The following is a 26944-nucleotide window of genomic DNA, read 5'->3' on the forward strand; positions in this document are numbered from 1 at the left end:
GGTTTGGGAAACTTTGCCCCTCCTGGTAGGAATGTATATCCCATACGTCACTAGCTCATGGACTCTTGCTAATATGAAAGAAATGAATTTATCAGGTAAGTTCTTACATAAATTATGTTTTTGTCAGTTTTGGGCGTCATACTTGGCGCCAGACTTTTGACATTATTTAAGTCTTCATGCATTTTTGCTTCTGGTTTCCAGAGGTTTATTCTGTTTGCATTTTTTCCCATTCCTGAAACTGTCATATAAGGAAATTGATAATTTTGCTTTATATGTTATTTTTTCTCTTATATATTGCAAGATGTCTCAATCTGACCCTGTTTCAGAATCCACTATTGGAATCCTGCTGCCTGATGTCGGTTCTACCAAAGCTAAGTGCATTTGTTGTAAACTTGTGGTAACTTCCTCCAGCTGTAGTTTGTGATAGTTGTCATGACAAACTTTTACATGTAGAAAATATTTCCATTAGTAGTAATACATTACCTGTTGCTATTCCTTCAACATCTAATGCTCAGGATATTCCTGTTAATGTGAGAGAATTTGTTTCTAATTCTATTCAGAAGGCCCTGTCTGTTATACCACCTTCTAATAAACGTAAAAGGTCTTTTAAAACTTCTCATAAATTTGATGAATTTTTAAATGACCGACAGCATTCTGATTTATCTATCTCTGATGAGGATCTATCTAGTTCAGAAGATTCTGCCTCAGATATTGACACTGACAAAACTTCATATTTATTTAAAATGGAGTATATTCGTTCTTTATTAAAAGAGGTGTTGATTGCATTAGATATGGATGAGTCTAGTCCTCTTGATATTAAAACCAGTAAACGTTTAAATTCGGTTTTTAAACCTCATGTAGTTATTCCAGAGGTTTTTCCAGTTCCTGATGCTATTTCAGATGTAATTTCTAGGGAATGGAATAGTCTGGGTACTTCATTTACTCCTTCTTCAAGGTTTAAGAAACTGTACCCTTTGCCGACTGATAGATTGGAGTTTTGGGAAAAGATCCCCAAAGTTGATGGGGCTATCTCTTATCTAAGGAAGGCTTATTTATGTTCTGGTCATCTTCTTAGGCCTGCTATTTCTTTGGCTGATGTTGCTGCGGCTTCAACTTTTTGGTTGGAAACTTTAGCACAACAAGTACCAGATCCTACTGTGTATAGCATTGTTAAGCTAATTCAACATGCTAATAATTTCATTTGTGGTGTTATTTTTGATATCATTAGAATTGATGTCAGGTATATGTCTTTAGCTATTTTAGCTAGAAGAGCTTTATGGCTTAAAACTTGGAATGCGGATATGACTTCTAAATCAACGTTGCTATCTCTTTCTTTCCAAGGTAATAAATTATTTGGTTCTCAGTTGGATTCTATTATTTCAACTGTCACTGGGGGGAAGGGAGCCTTTTTGCCTCAGGATAAAAAATCTAAGGGTAAATTTAGGGCTGCTAACCATTTTCGTTCCTTTTGTCAGAATAAGGAACCTGACCCTTCCCCTAAAGGAACGGTTTCCAATTGGAAGCCTTCTCCAGTCTGGAATAAATCCAAGCCTTTTAGAAAATCAAAATCAGCCCCCAAGTCCGCATGAAGGTGCGGCCCTCATTCCAGCGCAGCTGGTAGGGGGCAGACTAAGATTTTTCAAAGATGTTTGGATCAATTCAATCCAAAATCATTGGATCCAGAATATTGTTTCTCAAGGGTACAGAATAGGTTTCAAGGTAAGACCGCCTGTGAGAAGTTTCTTTCTCTCATGCATTCCAGTGAACCCAGTAAAGGCTCAGGCTTTCCTGAAGTGTGTTTCAGACCTGGAGTTATCCGGGGTAATTGTGCCAGTTCCCTTTCCGGAACGGGGTCTGGGGTTTTATTCAAATCTGTTCATTGTTCCAAAGAAAGAGAATTCTTTCAGACGAGTTCTGGATCTAAAAATGTTGAATTGTTACGTAAGAATACCAACATTCAAAATGGTGACTATAAGGACTATTCTGCCTTTTGTTCAGCAAGGGCATTATATGTCCACAATAGACTTACAGGATGCATATCTTCATATTCCGATTCATCCAGATCACTATCAGTTCCTGATATTCTCTTTTCTAGACAAGCATTACCAATTTGTTGCTCTTCCTTTTGGCCTAGCAACAGCTCCAAGGATCTTTTCAAAGGTTCTCGGTGCCCTACTCTCTGTAATAAGAGAGCAGGGTATTGCAGTGTTTCCTTATTTGGACGATATCTTGGTACTTGCTCAGTCTTTACATTCTGCAGAATCTCACACAAATCAAATAGTGTTTCTTCAAAGACATGGTTGGAGGATCAATTTACCAAAAAGTTCCTTGATTCCTCAGACAAGGGTAACCTTTTTAGGATTCCAAATAGATTCAGTATCCATGACTTTGTCTCTAACAGACAAAAGACGTCTGAAATTGATTTCAGCTTGTCGGAACCTTCAGTCTCAGTCATTCCCTTCAGTAGCTATGTGCATGGAAGTTTTAGGTCTCATGACTGCAGCATTGGACGCAATCCCCTTTGCTCGTTTTCACATGAGACCTCTTCAGCTTTGTATGCTGAGCCAATGGTGCAGGGATTATACAAAGATATTACAATTAATATCTTTAAATCCCAATATTCGACTATCTCTGACTTGGTGGTTAGATCACCATCGTTTAGTTCAGGGGGCTTCTTTTGTTCGTCCAACCTGGACTGTGATTACAACAGATGCAAGTCTTTCATGTTGGGGAGCTGTCTGGGGATCTCTGACAGCGCAGGGGGTTTGGAAATCTCAAGAGGCGAGATTACCAATCAATATTTTGGAACTCTGTGCGATTCTCAGAGCTCTTCAGTTTTGGCCTCTTCTGAAGAGAGAACCATTTATTTGTTTTCAGACAGACAATGTCACAACCGTGGCGTATGTCAATCATCAAGGTGGACCTCACAGTCCTCAAGCTATGAAAGAAGTATTTCGGATACTTGCATGGGCGGAATCCAGCTCCTGTCTAATCTCTGCGGTCCATATCCCAGGTATAGACCATTGGGAAGCGGATTATCTCAGTCGCCAGACTTTACATCCGGGAGAATGGTCTCTTCACCCAGATGTGTTTCTTCAGGTTGTTCAGATGTGGGGGCTTCCAGAAATAGATCTGATGGCTTATCATCTAAACAGGAAACTTCCCAGGTATCTGTCCAGGGATCCTCAGGCGGAAGCAGTGGATGCATTGTCACTTCCTTGGAATTATCAACCTGCTTATGTCTTTCCGCCTCTAGTTCTTCTTCCAAGAGTGATTTCCAAAATCATAATGGAGCATTCATTTGTACTGCTGGTGGCTCCAGCATGGCCACACAGGTTTTGGTATGTGGATCTTGTTCGGATGTCCAGTTGCCAACCTTCTCTGACTCGGTGATTAATACTATGTTGCAGGCTCGCAAATCTGTGTCTAGAAAGATTTATTACCGAGTTTGGAAGACTTACATTTCATGGTGTTCTCATAAATTCTCTTGGCATTCTTTTAGAATTCCTAGAATTTTACAGTTTCTTCAGGATGGTTTGGATAAGGGTTTGTCTGCAAGTTCCTTGAAAGTACAAATCTCTGCTCTTTCTCTTCTGTTTGACAGAAAAATTGCTAATCTTCCTGATATTCATTGTTTTGTACAGGCTTTGGTTCGTATCAAGCCTGTCATTAAGCTAATTTCTCCTCCTTGGATTCTTAATTTGGTTTTGAGGGCTTTACAGGCTCCTCCGTTTGAGCCTATGCATTCTCTGGACATTAAATTACTTTCTTGGAAAGTATTGTTCCTTTTGGCCATCTTTTCTGCTAGAAGAGTTTCTGAATTATCTGCTCTTTCTTGTGAGTCTCCTTTTCTGATTTTTCATCAGGATAAGGCGTTTTTGCGGACTTCATTTACATTTTTACCTAAAGTTGTTAATTCCAACAACATTAGTAGAGAAATTGTTGTCCCTTCATTGTGTCCTAATCCTAAGAATTCTTTGGAAAGATCTTTACATTCTTTAGATGTGGTAAGAGCTTTGAAATATTATGTTGAAGCTACTAAAGATTTCAGAAAGACTTCTAGTCTATTTGTTATCTTTTCTGGTTCTAGAAAAGGTCAGAAGGCTTCTGCCATTTCTTTGGCGTCTTGGTTAAAGCTTTTAATTCATCATGCTTATTTGGAGTCGGGTAAATCCCCGCCTCAGAGGATTACGGCTCATTCTACTAGGTCAGTTTCTACTTCCTAGGCTTTTAAGAAGGAAGCTTCTGTTGATCAGATTTGCAAAGCAGCAACTTGGTCTTCTTTGCATACTTTTACTAAATTCTACCATTTTAATGTTTTCTCTTCTTCAGAAGCAGTTTATGGTAGAAAAGTTCTTCAGGCAGCTGTTTCAGTTTGATTCTTCTGCTTATAATTTCAGTTTTTTTCATTATAAAGATTAAAAATTTATTTGGGTTGTGGATTCTTTTTTCAGCGGAATTGGATGTCTTTATTTTTATCCCTCCCTCTCTAGTGACTCTTGCGTGGAGTTCCACATCTTGGGTATTTGCTATCCCATACGTCACTAGCTCATGGACTCTTGCCAATTACATGAAAGAAAACATAATTTATGTAAGAATTTACCTGATAAATTAATTTCTTTCATATTGGCAAGAGTCCATGAGGCCCACCCTTTTTGTGGTGGTTATGACTTTTTAGTATAAAGCACAATTATTCCAATTCCTTGTTGATGCTTTTGCTCCTTCTTATCACCCCACTTCTTGGCTATTCGTTAAACTGAATTGTGGGTGTGGTGGGGGGTGTATTTATAGGCATTTTGAGGTTTGGGAAACTTTGCCCCTCCTGGTAGGAATGTATATCCCGTACGTCAGTAGCTCATGGACTCTTGCCAATATGAAAGAAATTAATTTATCAGGTAAATTCTTACATAAATTATGTTTTTTTTTAGGTTGTAAAGGTGATTTATGTTCACTGTTACACAGCAGGCTTTGCAGGATATACAATGCAGCCACTCTTTTTTTCAGCAGGTTCGACAGCAGTACATCCTTTCCCCCGCTATTGCCCCCCTTCTCCGAGCATTGCAGATTGATAAATATAATGTACACACAGGTCATAAGGCACAGCTCATCGGATTCACATTTTCAACACTGCTCCAAACGTTGATTAATAAAAGCTTGTTACAATAGCTCTGACATAAGAGGGAATAACAAGCTTGAGGGGCGGCGCATGCGCAATGCGCTAAAGGGAGTAATAACAGACTGGCCGCACGTCCAGAAAATATTCTAAGGGGCTTAGGCAATGTACTTTGTAAACAGACATTTAAAAAATATTTATAAATGCAGACGATTCACACAGAATCTTCAGCACTACCATACTTAACTTCCTGCTATTATGTTTAAAATGATTACTTTTTGTGTGAACTGTCCCTTTAAGTTAACTGTAGGCGTAGGAAATTTCAGTTATTTATTTATTCTTTTTTTTTTTTCCCCAGGTGAAAACGATGCTAAGATTTCATGTAACATGGGACAAACAGAAGATCAGTGGCTAAGAAATGTCCAACCATCAGAGCAGGAAATTTGTGCCAATATAAGTACAGGTGAGTGTACGTGTGTGAGATGTCTGAGGGACGCAGGGGGCAAGTGAGTGTACGTGTGTGAGATGTCTGAGGGACGCAGGGTGCAAGTGAGTGTACGTGTGTGAGATGTCTGAGGGACGCAGGGTGCAAGTGTGAGTGTACGTGTTTGAGAAGTCTGAGGGACGCAGGGTGCAAGTGAGTGTACGTGTGTGAGATGTCTGAGGGACGCAGGGTGCAAGTGTGAGTGTACGTGTGTGAGAAGTCTGAGGGACGCAGGGTGCAAGTGAGTGTACGTGTGTGACATGTCTGAGGGACGCAGGGTGCAAGTGAGTGTACGTATGTGAGATGTCTGAGGGACGCAGGGTGCAAGTGAGTGTACGTGTGTGAGATGTCTGAGGGACGCAGGGTGCAAGTGTGAGTGTACGTGTGTGTGATATCTGAGGGACGCAGGATGCAAGTGAGTGTACGTGTATGAGATGTCTGAGGGACGCAGGATGCAAGTGTACGTGTGTGACAGGTCTGTGGGAAGTAGGTCACGTGTGAGTGTATGTGTGTCATATGTCTGAGGGACGCATGGTGCAAGTGAGTGTACGTGTGTGTCATATGTCTGTGGGAAGTAGGGCACGTGTGAGTGTATGTGTGTGAGATGTCTGAGGGACGCAGGGTGCAAGTGTACGTGTGTGTCATATGTCAGTGGGAAGTCGGGCACCTGTGAGTGTATGTGTGTCATATGTCTGAGGGACGCAGGGTGCAAGTGAGTGTACGTGTGTGTCATATGTCTGTGGGAAGTCGGGCACAAGTGAGTGTATGTGTGTCATATGTCTGTGGGAAGTCGGGCACGTGTGAGTGTATGTGTGTCATATGTCTGAGGGACGCAGGGTGCAAGTGAGTGTACGTGTGTGTCATATGTCTGTGGGAAGTCGGGCACGTGTGTGTGTGTGTTTGTGGGAAGTCGGGCACGTGTGAGTGTATGTGTGTCATATGTCTGAGGGACGCAGGGCACAGGTGAGTGTAAGTGTGTGACATGTCTGGGATGGAGGGGATTGGTGTGTGTGTATGTGTGACATATCTAAGGAAAGCAGTGCACATGTGTGACATGTCTGTGTTAAGGAGGGGATGGGTGAGTGTACGTATATTACATATCTAAGGAAAGCAGTGTTCGTGTGGGACACTTGAGAGGGATGTAGGGCAAAGTGAGTGTTTGTGTGTCATGTCTGTGGGAAACAGGGCACAGATTGTGTATGTGTGCGACATTTGAGGGTTGCAGGCACGGATGAGTGTACTTGTGAGATGTGTCTGCGGGAAATGGCACAGGTGAGTGTACATGCCTGATGTGTATGTTCAATAATAGTTTATTCTACATATTATATATTACCTTTTATATAAAATTATAATCTGGTTTTCATTACAAGTATAGAATATATGGCATAAATGCAACATTCTAAAAAAAATAAAACTAAATGTTTTGTGCTGATAAGCAATAATTATTTAAAGGGACACTCAAATATACTTTTATGATTCAGAAAGAGCATTCAGTTTTAAGACACTTTCCAATTTACTTCCATTATTAAATTTTGCAGTCTTTTTATATACACACTTTCTGGGGAACAAGCTCCTACTGACTCACAGGATATATGTATACTAGTCTGTGATTAACAGATGTCTGTCACATGATAAAGGGGGGCGGAAAAAGGGGAGAAAAAATAAATTTGACAGAATTTTTTTATTTATTTATTTGAAATTCAGAGTAGGTGTTATTGTCTTGTCTTTTTTTTATGCATTTGTTAATTGTGCAATTGTATTTAATGGTCATTTATGTTGCATATTAACCCTCTTTCCTGTGATGTAAATGTTCTTAGCCTTTTTAAAGTTAACTCAATAACTGTGGTGGTTTGATGTTATTTTGGAAATTTGTCACAAGTTGATATCCTTTTGGTTTAGCTGTATTGGGGGTTTTAAGTTTTTTCAGCTAAACACTCCTAATCATCTATACAGGGAGTGCAGAATTATTAGGCAAGTTGTATTTCTTTCATGTAATTAGTAAGAGTCCATGAGCTAGTGACGTATGGGATATACATTCCTACCAGGAGGGGCAAAGTTTCCCAAACCTCAAAATGCCTATAAATACACCCCTCACCACACCCACAAATCAGTTTTACAAACTTTGCCTCCAATGGAGGTGGTGAAGTAAGTTTGTGCTAGATTCTACGTTGATATGCGCTCCGCAGCAGGTTGGAGCCCGGTTTTCCTCTCAGCGTGCAGTGAATGTCAGAGGGATGTGAGGAGAGTATTGCCTATTTGAATTCAATGATCTCCTTCTACGGGGTCTATTTCATAGGTTCTCTGTTATCGGTCGTAGAGATTCATCTCTTACCTCCCTTTTCAGATCGACGATATACTCTTATATATATATATATATATATATATATATATATATATACCATTACCTCTGCTGATTTTCGTTTCAGTACTGGTTTGGCTTTCTACAACATGTAGATGAGTGTGGGGTAAGTAAGTATTATTTTCTGTGACACTCTAAGCTATGGTTGGGCACTTTTTTATAAAGTTCTAAATATATGTATTCAAACATTTATTTGCCTTGACTCAGGATGCTCAACATTCCTTATTTCAGACAGTCAGTTTCATATTTGGGATAATGCATATGAATAAATCAATTTTTTTCTTACCTTAAAATTTGACTTTTTCCCTGTGGGCTGTTAGGCTCGCGGGGGCTGAAAATGCTTCATTTTATTGCGTCATTCTTGGCGCGGACTTTTTTGGCGCAAAATTTTTTTTTCTGTTTCCGGCGTCATACGTGTCGCCGGAAGTTGCGTCATTTTTGACGTTCTTTTGCGCCAAAAGTATCGGCGTTCCGGATGTGGCGTCATTTTTGGCGCCAAAAGCATTTAGGCGCCAAATAATGTGGGCGTCATTTTTGGCGCTAAAAAAATATGGGCGTCACTATTGTCTCCACATTATTTAAGTCTCATTATTTATTGCTTCTGGTTGCTAGAAGCTTGTTCACTGGCATTTTTTCCCATTCCTGAAACTGTCATTTAAGGAATTTGATCAATTTTGCTTTATATGTTGTTTTTTCTATTACATATTGCAAGATGTCCCACGTTGAATCTGAGTCAGAAGATACTTCTGGAAAATCGCTGCCTGGTGCTGGAGCTACCAAAGCTAAGTGTATCTGCTGTAAACTTATGGTATCTGTTCCTCCAGCTGTTTGTACTGTTTGTCATGATAAACTTGTTAATGCAGATAATATTTCCTTTAGTACTGTTACATTACCTGTTGCTGTTCCGTCAACATCTAATACTCAGAGTGTTCCTGATAACATAAGAGATTTTGTTTCTAAATCCATTAAGAAGGCTATGTCTGTTATTCCTCCTTCTAGTAAACGTAAACAGTCTTTTAAAACTTCTCATTTTTCAGATGAATTTTTAAATGAACATCATCATTCTGATTCTGATAATGGTTCTTCTGGTTCAGAGGATTCTGTCTCAGAGGTTGATGCTGATAAATCTTCATATTTATTTAAAATGGAATTTATTCGTTCTTTACTTGAAGTCTTAATTGCATTAGAAATTGAGGATTCTGGTCCTCTTGATACTAAATCTAAACGTTTAGATAAGGTTTTTAAATCTCCTGTAGTTATTCAAGAAGTTTTTCCTGTCCCTGGTGCTATTTCTGAAGTAATTTCCAGGGAATGGGAGAATTTGGGTAATTCATTTACTCCTTCTAAACGTTTTAAGCAATTATATCCTGTGCCATCTGACAGATTAGAATTTTGGGACAAAATCCCTAAGGTTGATGGGGCTGTCTCTACTCTTGCTAAGCGTACTACTAATCCTACGGCAGATGGTACTTCCTTTAAGGATCCTTTAGATAGAAAAATTGAATCCTTTCTAAGAAAAGCTTACTTGTGTTCAGGTAATCTTCTTAGACCTGCTATATCTTTAGCTGATGTTGCTGCAGCTTCAACTTTTTGGTTAGAAGCTTTAGCGCAACAAGTAACAGATCATAATTCTCATAGCATTATTATTCTTCTTCAACATGCTAATAATTTTATTTGTGATGCCATCTTTGATATCATTAGAGTTGATGTCAGGTATATGTCTCTAGCTATTTTAGCTAGAAGAGCTTTATGGCTTAAAACTTGGAATGCTGATATGTCTTCTAAGTCTACTCTGCTTTCCCTTTCTTTCCAGGGTAATAAATTGTTTGGTTCTCAGTTGGATTCTATTATCTCAACTGTTACTGGAGGGAAAGGAACTTTTTTACCACAGGATAAAAAATCTAAAGGTAAATTAAGGTCTAATAATCGTTTTCGTTCCTTTCGTCACAACAAGGAACAAAAGCCTGATCCTTCATCCTCAGGAGCGGTATCAGTTTGGAAACCATCTCCAGTCTGGAATAAATCCAAGCCTTTTAGAAAATCAAAGCCAGCTCCTAAATCCACATGAAGGTGCGGCCCTCATTCCAGCTCAGCTGGTAGGGGGCAGATTACGTTTTTTCAAAGAAATTTGGATCAATTCCGTTCACAATCTTTGGATTCAGAACATTGTTTCAGAAGGGTACAGAATTGGTTTCAAGATAAGGCCTCCTGCAAAGAGATTTTTTCTTTCCCGTGTCCCAGTAAACCCAGCGAAGGCTCAAGCATTTCTGAAATGTGTTTCAGATCTAGAGTTGGCTGGAGTAATTATGCCAGTTCCAGTTCTGGAACAGGGACTGGGGTTTTATTCAAATCTCTTCATTGTACCAAAGAAGGAGAATTCCTTCAGACCAGTTCTGGATCTAAAAATATTGAATCGTTATGTAAGGATACCAACATTCAAAATGGTAACTATAAGGACTATCCTGCCTTTTGTTCAGCAAGGGCATTATATGTCTACAATAGATTTACAGGATGCATATCTGCATATTCCGATTCATCCAGATCACTATCAGTTTCTGAGATTCTCTTTCCTAGACAAGCATTACCAGTTTGTGGCTCTGCCGTTTGGCCTAGCTACAGCTCCAAGAATTTTTACAAAGATTCTCGGTGCCCTTCTGTCTGTAATCAGAGAACAGGGTATTGTGGTATTTCCTTATTTGGACGATATTTTGGTACTTGCTCAGTCTTCACATTTAGCAGAATCTCATACGAATCGACTTGTGTTGTTTCTTCAACATCATGGTTGGAGGATCAATTTACCAAAAAGTTCATTGATTCCTCAGACACAGGTAACCTTTTTAGGTTTCAAGATAGATTCAGTGTCCATGACTCTATCTTTGACAGACAAGAGACGTCTAAAATTGATATCAGCTTGTCGAAACCTTCAGTCACAATCATTCCCTTCGGTAGCCTTATGCATGGAAATTCTAGGTCTTATGACTGCTGCATCGGACGCGATCCCCTTTGCTCGTTTTCACATGCGACCTCTTCAGCTCTGTATGCTGAACCAGTGGTGCAGGGATTACACAAAGATATCTCAATTAATATCTTTAAAACCGATTGTACGACACTCTCTGACGTGGTGGACAGATCACCATCGTTTACTTCAGGGGGCTTCTTTTGTTCTTCCGACCTGGACTGTAATTTCAACAGATGCAAGTCTTACAGGTTGGGGAGCTGTGTGGGGGTTTCTGACAGCACAAGGGGTTTGGGAATCTCAAGAGGTGAGATTACCGATCAATATTTTTGAACTCCGTGCAATTTTCAGAGCTCTTCAGTTTTGGCCTCTTCTAAAGAGAGAATCGTTCATTTGTTTTCAGACAGACAATGTCACAACTGTGGCATACATCAATCATCAAGGAGGGACCCACAGTCCTCTGGCTATGAAAGAAGTATTTCGAATTCTGGTATGGGCGGAATCCAGCTCCTATCTAGTTTCTGCGGTCCATATCCCAGGTATAGACAATTGGGAAGCGGATTATCTCAGTCGCCAAACTTTACATCAGGGCGAATGGTCTCTTCACCCAGAGGTATTTCTTCAGATTGTTCAAATGTGGGGACTTCCAGAAATAGATCTGATGGCCTCTCATCTAAACAAGAAACTTCCCAGGTATCTGTCCAGATCCAGGGATCCTCAAGCGGAAGCAGTGGATGCATTGTCACTTCCTTGGAAGTATCATCCTGCCTATATCTTTCCGCCTCTAGTTCTTCTTCCAAGAGTAATCTCCAAGATTCTGAAGGAATGCTCGTTTGTTCTGCTGGTAGCTCCAGCATGGCCTCACAGGTTTTGGTATGCGGATCTTGTCCGGATGGCCTCTTGCCAACCGTGGACTCTTCTGTTAAGGCCAGACCTTCTGTCGCAAGGTCCTTTTTTTCCATCAGGATCTCAAATCCTTAAATTTAAAGGTATGGAGATTGAACGCTTGATTCTTAGTCAAAGAGGTTTCTCTGACTCTGTGATTAATTCTATGTTACAGGCTCGTAAATCTGTATCTAGGGAGATATATTATAGAGTCTGGAAGACTTATATTTCTTGGTGTCTTTCTCATCATTTTTTCTGGCATTCTTTTAGAATTCCGAGAATATTACAGTTTCTTCAGGATGGTTTGGATAAAGGTTTGTCTGCAAGTTCCTTGAAAGGACAAATCTCTGCTCTTTCTGTTCTTTTTCACAGAAAGATTGCTAATCTTCCTGATATTGATTGTTTTGTACAAGCTTTGGTTCGTATAAAACCTGTCATTAAGTCAATTTCTCCTCCTTGGAGTTTGAATTTGGTTCTGGGGGCTCTTCAAGCTCCTCCGTTTGAACCTATGCATTCATTGGACATTAAATTACTTTCTTGGAAAGTTTTGTTCCTTTTGGCCATCTCTTCTGCTAGAAGAGTTTCTGAATTATCTGCTCTTTCTTGTGAGTCTCCTTTTCTGATTTTTCACCAGGATAAGGCGGTGTTGCGAACTTCTTTTAAATTTTTACCTAAGGTTGTGAATTCCAACAACATTAGTAGTGAAATTGTGGTTCCTTCATTATGTCCTAATCCTAAGAATTCTAAGGAGAAATCATTGCATTCTTTGGATGTAGTTAGAGCTTTGAAATATTATGTTGAAACTACTAAGAATTTCCGAAAGACTTCTAGTCTATTTGTTATCTTTTCCGGTTCTAGGAAAGGTCAGAAGGCCTCTGCCATTTCTTTGGCATCTTGGTTGAAATCTTTAATTCATCATGCTTATGTCGAGTCGGGTAGAACTCCGCCTCAAAGGATTACAGCTCATTCTACTAGGTCAGTTTCTACTTCCTGGGCGTTTAGGAAGGAAGCTTCGGTTGATCAGATTTGCAAAGCAGCAACTTGGTCTTCTTTGCATACTTTTACTTAATTCTACCATTTTGATGTGTTTCTTCTTCTGAAGCTGTCTTTGGTAGAAAAGTACTTCAGGCAGCTGTTTCAGTTTGAATCTTCTGCTTATATTTTCAGTTTTTTTCTTTATAAGATTTAAACTTTATTTTGGGTGTGGATTTTTTTCAGCGGAATTGCCTGTCTTTATTTTATCCCTCCCTCTCTAGTGACTCTTGCGTGGAAGATCCACATCTTGGGTAGTCATTATCCCATACGTCACTAGCTCATGGACTCTTGCTAATTACATGAAAGAAAACATAATTTATGTAAGAACTTACCTGATAAATTCATTTCTTTCATATTAGCAAGAGTCCATGAGGCCCACCCTTTTTTTGTGGTGGTTATGATTTTTTTGTATAAAGCACAATTATTCTAATTCCTTATATTTATGCTTCTCACTTTTTTCTTATCACCCCACTTCTTGGCTATGCGTTAAACTGATTTGTGGGTGTGGTGAGGGGTGTATTTATAGGCATTTTGAGGTTTGGGAAACTTTGCCCCTCCTGGTAGGAATGTATATCCCATACGTCACTAGCTCATGGACTCTTGCTAACATGAAAGAAATGAATTTATCAGGTAAGTTCTTACATAAATTATGTTTTTTGAGGATTAATTTTATTATTGAACAACAACCATGTTCTCAATGAACCCAAAAAACTCATTAATATCAAAGCTAAATAGTTTTGGAAGTAGTTTTTAGTTTGTTTTTAGTTATAGCTATTTTAGGGGGATATCTGTGTGTGCAGGTGACTATTACTGTGCATAATTATTAGGCAACTTAACAAAAAACAAATATATACCCATTTCAATTATTTATTTTTACCAGTGAAACCAATATAACATCTCAACATTCACAAATATACATTTCTGACATTCAAAAACAAAACAAAAACAAATTAGTGACCAATATAGCCACCTCATTCTCACCTCATTCTCGGTGACTTCAACCTCCCTGTTGATGATCCCACTGCCTCCTATGCAAAACAACTTCTGCAACTCACTTCCTCTTTTGGCTGTCACAATGGACTGACTCTCCCATTCACAAAGATGGTTACTCCCTTGATCTGTTTTTCAGCTATCAATGCACTATCTGAAACCTCACAAACTGACCTTTTTCTCTTTCTGACCACCACCTCCTCAGTTGTAACATCACCTCCCTCCCTATAACTCTCCCTCCTTCTACCCCTCACACTAAACTTCCTAAACTTCACAGCAGTATCAAGTCATTAGATCAGCAACAGCTCGCTAACTCTCTCAAACCTCTTCTCTCTTCCATCTGCTCCTTTTCCTGTCCTGATGAATCTATCTGCCACTACAACTCCATCCTTACATTGGCCCTTGATAATCTGGCCCCACCTACCATAGCTTGGAAAACATACACTCATCCTCAGCCCTGGCCCCTGGCATACTCCTCTGACACGGTTCCTATGCAGATGTTCCTGTACTGCTGAGCGACACTGGAGGAAATCTCGGAGTTCTGCTGACTTTCTTCAGTATAAGTTCATCTTGAACTCTTACTATTCTGCCCTTAATCTATATAAGCAGCATTACTTCTCTACTCTTTCTTAAAACCCAAAACGTCTGTTCTCCACATTCAATACTCTTCTCCGCCCACCCCCACCTCCCACCACAACTTTTCTCTCAGCTTAAGATTTTGCCAGTTACTTCAACAACAAAATAAACTCCATCAGAAATGAAATCAGCTCTCATTATACTACCGGTCCCCCACCCCCTCAAAAGCTCACAATCATCCAAAACCCACATAGCCATAAATTTAGCTATTTTGCCCCTGTTACAGAGGAAGAAGGCTCTGCCCTTTATAATATCATCTCACCTCACTACCTGTTCCCTCGACCCCATCCCCTCACAAATACTCCCCTCCCTCTCTTCTACCCTTACCTCTATACTCATACACATCTTCAATCTCTCCGTCAGCACTGGTATAGTTCCCAGATCTCTTAAACATGCATTAGTCACACCTATCCTCAAGAAGCCTTCTCTTGATCCAACCTCCCCATCCAACTACCGACCTATTTCCCTATTCCCTATTGCCTCAAAGCTTCTTGAAAAGCTAGTATATGCATGTCTATCCCATTTCCTTACATTAAACTCCCTCCTTGACCCACTGCAATCTTTATTTCGCCCCCTTCACTCAGAGGCAGCAATTGTTAAGGTTACTAACAGCAAAATCCAAAGGCCACATATCTCTACTTATCCTCCTTGATCTGTCTGCAGCCTTTGATACTGTCGACCAGCCCCTTTTGCTCCATACCCTCCAATCATTCGGCATCTACGACACAGCTCTCTCTTGGTTCTCTTCCTATCTGTCTAACCACACCTTTAGTGTAGCCTTTTCTTGGACATCCTCTGCCTCGTTACCTCTTTCTGTTGGGGTACCTCAAGGCTCTGTCCTCAGTCCCCTTGTCTTCTCAATCTACACGTCCTCATTAGGTTCCTTAATAAAGTCTCACGGGTTTCATTATCATTTGTATGGTGACCATACCCAAATCTGCCTCTGCACCAGAACTATCTCCTTCCTTGCTAACTGTCTCCCTCATATCTCATCTTGGATGTCCTCTCATCTAGAGCTAAATCTCTCCAAGACTGAGTTCCTTATCTTCCACCCTTCTTCCAAAATCTCCACCCCCCCCATGCCTCTATAACTGTTGATAAATTCATCATTACCCTAACCTCACATGCCCGATGTCTTGGGGTCATACTTGACTCTTGATCTTTCATACTTGATCTTTCTTTCACTCCTCACATTCAGTCCTTGGCTAAAGTCTGCCGCTTCCACCTTAAAAACATCGCTTAAATTAGACATTTCCATCTTAAGGGAAGGAGTGTCCACGGCTTCATTCATTACTTGTGGGAATTAAGAACCTGGCCACCAGGAGGAGGCAAAGACACCCCAGCCAATGGCTTAAATACCTCCCCCACTCCCCTCATCCCCCAGTCATTCTTTGCCTTTTGTCACAGGAGGATGGCAGAGAAGTGTCGGAAGATTTGGAGTAGTCTCTTATGGAGGGTAGTACTCTTCGGAATGGGACTGGAGTTTTAAGTAGTCCTGTCAGTTTCTAAGTGAGAGCCTGTGTGAAAGTCCAGAGATGCAGGGAGAGTTTTTCTGCGACACCATCCCGACTCATATTAACAGCTCCATAAGCAATCTGCGTTGACGAGTTTTGCTGCCTGCTTCTACACTCAAGTCCATGTCAGGAGCGAAGCTACTACCCTGTCACACCTGAAGGGCCGTGTTCCTGTTCCACACTGCAGATTCTGGTAAGATCATTTTATTTTATTATACTCGTAATGATAATGCAAGAAGACAGGGTCACAGTGTGATACCTTTTATCTTTTATAGAATATAGGGCTAATATTCCTGCTATGGGGATTATTGAACAGGGGGGGGGTATACATAATATCGTTTATTGTGTCATTGCTGGGTATGTGCGAGATGAGGCTCTTGCATTGGGTGGAACTACAGGTTCATTTCCGGGAGTATTTGTGCGGCCGTTTTTTGTCGCGTTTTCCTCCCTAGTGCAGGGGCGGTCCTGCAAGGCATTCCATGTGTCTGGGTGTGGCCTATTCATCTTCCTCTTTTGATCAGCGACGGAGACAAAGCGGTTTCTTAATCCAGGTCATAGGAGGTGGTGAGTGCCCCGGCCATTGGAGGTATAAAGGTGCCTGTTTCTTAGGTTAATCTAGTCCGTAATAAAGTGCAAGCTATGGAGGACTATGACGCATTAGAGGGTACTCCCTCTTTAACAAATTCTAATACCTGTGTTTATTGTGAGGAGGTTCTGGTAGTCCAGCCTGCTCAGCTTTGTTCCATATTCCTTGCTAAAGTTGCAACATCTATGAAACAGAGGATGTCTAGTACTACTGAGCCGTCCATCTCTGAGGGTTCTTTGTCCCATGAGGTGCGTTCCCTGCTTTCATCTCCTATTGCACATGCAGCGCCCCAGGGTCCAACCATTTCTCCTACGGGAGAGCTTTGTTGGGTGTCAGATTTTGCGGATCAACTGCAAACGGCGGTGTCGAAGGTGATTCATGCCTTACCACGTTCTGCTAAGCGCAAGCGTAGGGCGCATCATGGCGGTAAGGCCCAGGGGTTGTCTACGCCTATAAATCTAATTTTTCGGTTGTCTACGCCTATGTATATCTCAGAGGCATTATCTACTGACGAGGACCCTCCGACTGTTCGGAGGAGGTCCCTTCTGGGTCGGAATCAGTTTCATGCTTGCTACTTTGGAGGTTCCGGGACCGAAACTATCGAAGGAACCTTCGATTCCTAAGCTTGATAAAGTATATGAGGACAGGGTAGTGCTTCAGACCATCCCGGTTCCCATTAAGATGGCAAACATTATTAATAATGAATGGGAGCGATTAGGTTCTTCCTTTTCCCCTTCTTCCTTTAAGAAACTGTTCCCCATTCCTGACTCTCAGCTTGAGCTGTGGGGGACTGTCCCTAAGGTGGACGGTACTATCTCTAGGTTCGTGAAGCAGACGACTTTTCCTCTAGAGGATAGTTTGTCTTTTAAATAGCCTATGGATAAAAAGTTGGTGGTAGCCGCAGTTGCCGGAGCTGCTACATATTGGTGTGATATAGTTGAGAGGGAAACCTCTATCGACGACATACAGGAGAAGATTAAGGCCTTGAAGGTCGCTAATTCTTTTACTTGTGATGCCAATATGCAGATTATTCGCCTGAATGTGAAGGTATCAGGGTTTTTTTTTTCGTTTTAGCCCCCTTCCTTTCCAGGGAAAGATTCTGTTCGGTGCAGGGTTGAACTCGATCATATCCACGGTCACGGGAGGCAAGGGAGCCTTCCTGCCGCAGGAAAAGAAGGCTAAGCCTAAAGGATCTACTTTTTGTCCCTTTCGCGCGGACAAGGCCCAACGACAGCAGCCCGTCGCGAAAGCGGATCAGTCCAAGGGAGTTTGGAAGGTAGCTCTTGGAGCAAACCCTAGCAGAACAAGATCACTTCAGGTTCCTGACATTTGCATTTCTGGACCAACACTACCAGTTTGTGGCCCTTCCCTTTGGTCTGTCAACGGCCCCGAGAGTTTTCACGAAGGTTCTGTGGGCGCTACCTGCTGTGGCCAGAGGCATGGCTGTGGCGCCCTATCTGGACAACATCCTAGCCAAGGCTCCGTCGTTCAGCCTTGCGGAGGATCATTCAAGGGCCCTTCTTCTCTTGCTCCAATCTCACTGTTGGAAGATCAACTCAGGAAAGAGTTCCCTGGTTCCCAGCAACAGGGTGGAATTCCTGGGCACGATAATAGACTCTATATCTATAAAGATATTTCTCACAGATCAGCGACGCAAGAATATTATGTCCACCTGTCTGGCCCTTCAGTCCTCCTCAAGGCCCTCAGTTGCCCAATGTCTGGAGGTGATAGGTCTCATGGTTTCCAGCATAGATGTCATTCCATTCGCCAGGTTCCATCTCAGACCTCTTCAGTTGTGCATGTTGAGACAGTGGAACGGCGATCATTCAGATTTATCACAGTCTCTCCTCCCGATAAGTACATAAATAGCAAAAAATCTAAGAAAGACAATATAGGTACATTGAAATGCGGGGAGGGTAGCATGATTAACAGTGACAGGGAGAAGGCTGAGATACTAAACCAGTTTTTTTTCTTCAGTATACACAAGAGAGGAACCATTGGATGATACTTTGGAACAAAGTAGAACATGCCAGCCCATACCATTAATTGGGTTATGTATAGAGGATATCAGGAAAAAATGGGATAATATTAAGGTAACTAAATCTCCAGGCCCAAATGGAATACACCCAAGGGTGTTGAGGGAACTTAGCACTGTTATAGACAAACCTCTACTCTTAATTTTTCAAGACTCGTTATCCTCAGGCATGGTACCCAAGGATTAAAGCGTAAAGCTGATGTGGTGCCACTCTTCAAAAAGGGAAGTAGGGATGATCCAGGAAGCTATAGACCAGTTAGTCTGACATCAATGGTGGGGAAGATATTTGAAGGGATTATAAGGGATTATATTGATGAGCATATTCGTGTAAACAAGATTATGAGTTCTAATCAGCATGGTTTTATGAGAAATAGATCATGTCAAACTAATCTAATTAGATTCTATGAGGAAGTAAGTACAAATATAGATAAAGGGGAATCAGTTGATGTGATATACTTAGATTTTGCAAAGGCGTTTGATACAGTGCCACATGAGAGATTAATGCAAAAAATTAAGGGACTGGGAATAGCTGAAAATGTTAGTTTGTGGATAAATAACTGGATAAAAGATAGGGAGCAACGAGTAGTAGTAAATGGATCATACTCAGATTGGACAAAGGTAATCAGTGGAGTACCCCAGGGATCAGTGCTGGGCCCTATTCTTTTTAATATTTTTATAAATGACTTGGAGCTAGGATTAAATAGCGACATCTCTATTTTTGCAGATGATACGAAGTTAAGTAAGGTCATTAGTCAGAACAGGATGAACTTTCGTTACAAAGGGACCTGCAAAAATTAGAAGTATGGGCAGGTAAATGGAAAATGAGATTTAATACGGGAAAATGCAAGGTTCTACATTTTTGAAGTAAAAATAGGCAGGCAACATATTATTTAAATGGGACAAGACTTAGCCAAACACAGGAGGAAAGGGATTTGTGAGTATTAAAGGGATTTGTGAGTAGTAATAGATAACAAACTAAAGATGGGTGCACAATGCAGGGCAGCAGCTTCAAAGGCTAATAAGATACTAGCATGTATTAAAAGAGAATTATGCTTTCCTCCCTTGAGTCAATGCCTGTCACTATATAAAACCCTGGTAAGACCTCACCTTGAGTATGGAATGCAGTTCTGGGGACCGATCGCAAAAAAAGATATTGTAGAACTAGAAAAAGTTCAGAGAAGGGCCACAAAGCTAATAAGGGGATTGGAGAATTTAACCTATGAGGAGAGGCTAGCCAAACTGGGTCTGTTTTCTTTAGAAAAAAGGCGCTTAAGAGGTGACATGATTACTTTATATAAATATATTCAAGGCCCATATACAGAGATGGCAGAAACGCTTTTTATTCCAAGAAAATTGTTTGTGGCCAGAGGTCACAATTTAAGGTTGGAGGAAAGGAGATTTAATCTCCTGCAACGGAAACGTTTTTTCACTGTAAGAGCAATAAAAATTTGGAACTCATTACCAAAGGAGGTAGTGAATGCCAATACCCTAGATACATTTAAAAATTATTTGGATACATTTCTGTCTATAAACAAAATTCATGGATATGATTGCTAATATTAAATGGGACACCTTTTAGTGGGATTATTTAAGCTTAACTGGAGCTTTTTGTATATATTTTAGATTTGTATAGGTTGAATTCGATGGACTTCGGTCTTTTTTCGACCTCATCTACTATGTTACTATGTTAGATATCCCTGGACGCTCGGACTCAGAATTCCCTCTCTTGGTGGATCCGTCTGGATCAGCTGTCCTTGGGGACACCCTTCCTAAGACCGTCCTGGGAGATTGTGACCACGGACACGAGTTTGGCAGGATGGGGAGCTGTTTGGGGTACCAGGATGGCACAAGGAAAATTAGTCATGGGAGGAGTCTCGCCTCCCGATAAATATTCTGGAACTTCGAGCAATCTACAATGCCTCAAAGGTGTGGCCTCCTCTGGGGTCCTTCAGCTTCATCAGATTCCAAACTGACAACATTACCTCGGTGGCTTACATCAGCTATCAAGGGGGCACGAGAAGCTCCCTAGCAATGAGGGAGGTGTCTCGAATTTTGGAATGGACGGAGTCCCACAACAGCTTGCTCTCAGTGATCCACATTCCGGGTGTGGACAACTGGGAAGCTGACTTTCTCAGCAGGCAATCCTTCCATCCAGGGAATGGTGTCTCCACCCAGAGGTTTTTGCAGAGATTTGTTAGCGCTGCAGAATCTGTTGGCGCTCTACAAATAACCGATAATAATAATAATGGGGAACTCCGGAGATAGATCTCATGGCGTCCAGACTCAATTGCAAGCTACCCAGATACGGGTCGAGGTCAAGGGATCCCCAGGCAGAGCTGATAGATGCCTTAGCGGTTCCTTGGGGATTTAACCTAGCTTACATTTTTCGAACGTTACCTCTTCTTCCTCGTGTAGTGGCCCGCATCAAGCAGGAGCAAGCTTCGGCCATTCTGATTGTTCCTTTGTGGCCGCGGAGGACGTGGTTTGGGGATCTGGTTGGGATGTCATCCTCTCCACCTTGGAGGTTACCCTGTCGCAGGGTTCTTCTGGAACAGGGTCCTGTTCAACATCAAAATCTAGATTCTCTGAGGTTGACTGCATGGAGATTGAACGCTTAGTCTTGGCCAAGAGAGGGTTTTCTGAGCGTGTGATTGATACTCTAGTTCAGGCCAGGAAGCTGGTCACTTGTCGCATCTATCATAAGGTGTGGAGGACCTACTTGTCCTGGTGTGAGATACATGGATATTCTTGCCACAAGGTTAAGGTATCCAGGATTTTATCCTTTCTCCATAAAGGTCTGGAGAAGGGGCTTGCCGCCAGTTCCTTAAAGGGACAGATTTCGGCATTATCAGTTTTGTTACACAAGAGGCTCGCTGAGCTTCCTGATATTCAGTCTTTTTTGTTAAGGCTCTGTCTAGAATCAGGCTTGTTTTCAGACAGTCCGCTCCTCCTTGGAGCTTAAATTTGGTTCTCAGGGTGTTGCAGGGGGTCCCATTTGATCATATGCACTCTATTGACATTAAGATTCTTTCCTGGAAGGTTCTCTTTCTGTTGGCTATTGCATTGGCACGCAGAGTTTCTGAGCTGGCGGCCTTGCAATATGAGCCTCCTTATTTAGTTTTTCACGCTGATAAGGCTGTTCTTCGCACTGGCTTGGGATTTCTACCCAAGGTTGTATCTAATCGTAACATCAATCAGGAAATAGTTGTTCCTTCTTTGTGTCCTAACCCTTCTTCTCCGAAGAAGAGCTTACTTCATCATTTGGATGTGATTCGTGCTTTGAAGTTTTACCTTCAGACTACTAAGGATGTCAGACAGTCTTTATCTCTGCGGTGTATTCAGTGAAGTGCAAGGGCCAGAAGGCCTCTTCAACTTCTTTGTCTCTTGGATGAGGAGCATGATCCGCCTTGCCTATGAGACAGTGGGACATAAGCCTCCTCAGAGGATCACGGCTCATTCCACTAGAGCTGTGGCTTCTTCTTTGGCTTTCAAGAATGAGGCCTCTATGGAGCAGATTTGTAAAGCGGCTACTTGGTCCAAATTTGATGTTTTTGCTTCTGCAGAAGCAGTTTTTGGGAGAAAGCTTTTGCAGGCTGTAGTGCCCTTAGAATAGGGTTCGCCTCTTTACCCTCCTGTTTTTCATTCAGTGTCCCCTAGAGCTTGGGTATTTGTTTCCACAAGTAATGAATGAAGCTGTGGACTCTCCTCCCCTTTAGATGGAAAACATAAATTATACTTACCTGATCATTTCATTTCCATCGTAGGGAGGAGAGTACACGTCTCCCGCCCGTTGCTCCGGTGGGCGGACCTAAATTTTGTTTTGTTCTTCTGGCACCATTTATACCCTGATATTTCTCCTACTGTTCCTTGTTTCCTCGGCAGAATGACTGGGGGATGAGGGGAGTGGGGAGGTATTTAAGCCTTTGGCTGAGGTGTCTTTGCCTTTTCCTGGTGGCCAGGTTCCCACAAGTAATGAATGAAGCTGTGGACTCTCCTTCCCACGATGGAAATGAAATTATCAGGTAAGCATATTTTGTTTTCCTTACACAAGACACAACTAAGATTTTAATCCACTCTCTCATCCATTCCTGCCTCGACTACTGCAACTCCATCCTCTCTGGTCTCCCTAGCTGCCACCTAGCTCCTTTACAATCCATAATTAATGCCTCTGCCAGGCTCATCTTCCTTACACGTCACTCTTCATCTGCTGCACCTCTCTGCCAATCCCTTCACTGGCTTCCTCCAGGATTAAACAGAAAATTCTCAGGGTCGCATACAACCTACACTAACCTTCCTTATCTCCACTGCTATCCCCTTAAACCCCATAGCACGTAAGCCTATGAGCCCAGCTGTTTGTAGTTCACCTTTATAAGAGCCGACTACAACAGTGCAACTCTCAGCAGGACCGTCTACCCCTTTGATCCCGGTATTGTTTTTCATATACCACCTATGTTCATAGCGCTGCAGAACCTGTTGGCGCTCTACAAATACCTGATGATAATAATAATTGCCTGAGTAATACAGCTGGCTGGGGTGCTGCTGGTTATCCCAGACGGTGTAGACACATGAGTGAGATTCTTCTCTCTGATGAAGATGTTATATATTGCTTAGATATACTACACCTCCTGGGGCCATTTTCTTTGTTTTGTTGTTCTAGAGTTATCCTTGTTTTAACTACAAGCACACACAAAAATTAGCCCATAAACTAATCTTTATATTACTAAAAGTTTCCGTGGACACAATTTTAAAAGGAATAGATATATATAAAAACAACAACATTATATTAAAGTTAGTTCAGTCGTTGACTAAGTGTAAATTCTTAGAAATAGTCCCTAATGTCCAGTAAACTGCTCTTAAGCCTTAGCATGGAAAAGGTCTAGTTGTCACAGTGTCTACTACAAGTGTAGGGGACTGACTAAATCAGAACAGTTTATATGTTCTCATGATAAATAATTATGTAATTAATAACATTACTCCCATTGTGTTTCTTATTGACAGATGAATTCACAAACTGCAATAATCCTAGCCATGATCAGAGTGCAGATGTGTCTTTACATCTTCAAAATCAAAGAAGCCACGTGGGAAATTTATGTTCTGAATGTGGGAAATGTTTTCTTAAGAAATCACATCTTCTTAAACATCTAAAAATTTGTACAGGAGAAAAGCCAATTTCCTGTCCTATATGTGGGAAATGTTTTAACTGTAAAAACATTCTTATTGCTCATCAGAAAATTCATACAGGAGAAAAAGAATTTTCATGTTCTGTTTGTGGGAAATGCTTTACTCAAAAATCAAATCTTATTTGTCATCAGAAAATTCATACAGGGGAGAAAGGATTTTCATGTCCTGACTATAGGAAATGTTTTACTCTGAAATCAAACCTCATTACACATCAGAAAATTCATACAGGGGCAAAAGGATTTTCATGTTCTGACTGTGGGAAATGTTTTAATCGGAAATCAGATCTTCTTGGCCATCAGAAAACTCATACAGGTGAAAAAGCATTTTCGTGTTCTGACTGTGGGAAATGTTTTACTTTGAAATCAACTCTTCTTATGCATCAAAAAAATCATACAGGGGTGAAAGGATTTTCATGTTCTGACTGTGGGAAATGTTTTACTTGGAAATCATATCTTATTAGACATCAAAAAATTCATACAGGGGAAAAAGGATTTCCATGTTCTGACTGTGGAAAATGTTTTATTCTGAAATCACATCTTATTAGGCATCAGAAAATTCATACAAGGGTGAAAGAATTTTCATGTTCTGACTGTGGGAAATGTTTTACTTGTAAATCATATCTTATTAGGCATCAAAAAATTCATACAGGGGAAAAAGGATTTCCATGTTCTGACTGTGGGAAATGTTTTACTTGGAAATCATATCTTATTAGGCATCAGAAAATTCATACAGGGGAGAAAGCATTTTCATGTTCTGACTGTGGGAAATGTTTTACTCTGAAATCACATCTGAATAGGCATCAGAAAACTCATATTAAAACTAATCAGAGTTTAGCCTCCTAAGTGCAGAGGAATATTATGGCAGTTGTCACCCACACAATACCAAGTCCTTATAATGATTGCATGTGACCCCCTGGGCATGCAGTTTTGGAGCTGTTTGAGGTCCCTTCTGCACCTCAAGCATTTGAGGTGACCCCAGGGTGGATTTGATTTAAAAATTATGATTTAAATCACTAGTCCGTAATACCGATTTAAATTATGGTTTTCATTTTTAGAACAAGTTTTCAGATTATTTTTTTATAGTTATACCAGACTATTACTAAATTGGTTATATATCATTAGATATGCATAGATAGATATTTGAAATGAATGAAATTATTTGGAGGTGAATTATCTCCAGTTTAATTGGCTAATTATTCACATTTTATCAACTTTTCACCTGTATTTTATTGGAAGGAGACAAATTATTACATTAATAATAACAAAATAAATCGTTTTATTTTACTAAAACAACATTATTTTTCATTTTTAATGTTTGCCCCTCCCTCCTCTTCTTAAAACTTAGTATGGGTTGATTCTGTGTACATAGATTTGCAGGGGAGCAATGGCATTAATGGAAAGTAAAGTCAAAATTAAAGTTTCATGATTCAGAAAGAACATGAATTTTTTTAAAAAAAAAATCAATTGACTTCTCTTATCTACTTTGCTTTATTCTTTAGGTATCCATTGTTAAAAAGCCTGCATAGGTAGGCTCACTAAGATGCAATGCACTACTGTGAGCTAGCTGCTTGTCACAGTCTCACCCATTGTATTCAGATAGTCCCCAGTAGAGCATTGCTTTCCTTCAACAATGGATTCCAAGAGAATGAAGCAAACATCATAATATAAGTAAATCTAAAAATGTTATATTCTATCTAAAACCCAAAAGTTATCTTTCATGATTATGTCCCTTTAAGGTCTATTTATCAACTCTATATGTTCATTTTTTAGAACATTTTGCTGTGCCTGTTTTTCTGCAGACACAAATTCACAGTTTTGAGAACTACAAAATGAATCATATGTGATAACATCATTAAGATTGAAAAATTGTCCAAAATAATCTGACAGAAACCTTTTGGAGAGCATGATATTGTGAATAGATTAATGGAATTAATAAATAAATAAAAAATACAGTAATGAATAAACAGCATCTTGCTATATAATTAAAAACGAATCTATACTTCAGGATGAATAACCTTTGGATTATAATGTATCTTGAATAGCAACTATCTTTAGATAAAAAATGCTTTTATAAGCTCCACCCCAGCTCATTCAGTGTTGTCAGAAAACACTTAGAGAGCTTTCATGCAGCATTTTATGAATCTGTTTCTTTCTAATGACACAATGAGTCCACGGATCATCTAATTGCTATTGGGAATATCACTCCTGCCCAGCAGCAGGCGGCAAAGAACACCACAGCAAAGCTGTTAAATATCACCTCCCTTCCCTCCAACCCCAGTCATTCTCTTTGCCTACGTTAGAGCAAGGAAATGGTAAAGTTAGGTGTTAAAAAATAATGCAATCTTGACACAGAGACGCCATTGCAGGGCTTCAGTCTGACAGCAGCTGGGCACTCTGATTAAAAGAGCTTAGCTTAACTGAAGTACCTGAGCAGAAATTTAAACGACCAGATTAACTCCTCAATAACTCCAGTCTGTACACCTTGCATCAATTAAACCCTTTTCTTGAGGCCCCCAGTGAAGAGCTCTGTGAAGAATATAAACCCTATTCCGGGGAAAATAGAACAGGTCTAATAAAGAGAATCACCCTCCTCTCCACACCATTTCGACATGAATAGGGGCGCTTACTTATCTCTCACACTTCAGTACATCTCTCATTCTTTAATTTACAGGACTCACCCTGGAAGAACAGGAGATGCCTTGCAAGAGGCAAGTTAAAGGTGACAAAACCCCCTCTTCCAAAACCTTAAATCAGTATTTAGTTCCTAAAGAATTGCACCCCCAAAACATAGAAAGATCTATACACCCACAGACATCCTTATCAGTACAAGCCGACATGGAGGACTCTGACGTAGGGGCTTTCCTCACAAAAAAGGATATCTCTCATCTGTCTTCAAAAGACGACATAAAAGTTGTTCTACACGAAATGAGGACACTATTCGGCGACCTACGGAAAGATTTGGGAGCCATGGAGAGAAGAGTGGTTTCCCTAGAAACAAATCATAATGCACTGGTAACCGAAGTCCAGACCAATACCTCATGTGTCCAAGAACTTGATAATAGAGTCCATGCGCTTTCTGACAAATTGGAGGATTTGGAAAACAGGACGCGCCGCAACAATCTTAGAGTAAGGGGAGTTAGTGAAACCATCTTCCCCCCAGCAATTGAGGGC

At 40.7% G+C, this 26944-nt stretch overlaps 1 protein-coding gene across 1 annotated transcript in view; it reads left to right on the plus strand.

The window, feature by feature from the left end:
- Positions 1–25737, plus strand: part of LOC128657201 (gastrula zinc finger protein XlCGF57.1-like) — a 120808-nt gene extending 95071 nt beyond the window's left edge. Inside the window, exons 9-10 of the mRNA XM_053711457.1 lie at positions 5472–5576; positions 23592–25737. Of these exons, the coding sequence (XP_053567432.1) occupies positions 5472–5576; positions 23592–24616 (1130 nt within the window). The 3' untranslated portion in view covers positions 24617–25737. The remainder of the gene's footprint in view (positions 1–5471; positions 5577–23591) is intronic.
- Positions 25738–26944: the final 1207 nt, after the last annotated feature.

The sequence above is a fragment of the Bombina bombina genome, chromosome 4, assembly GCF_027579735.1.
Source record: "Bombina bombina isolate aBomBom1 chromosome 4, aBomBom1.pri, whole genome shotgun sequence".
NCBI lineage: Eukaryota > Metazoa > Chordata > Amphibia > Anura > Bombinatoridae > Bombina > Bombina bombina.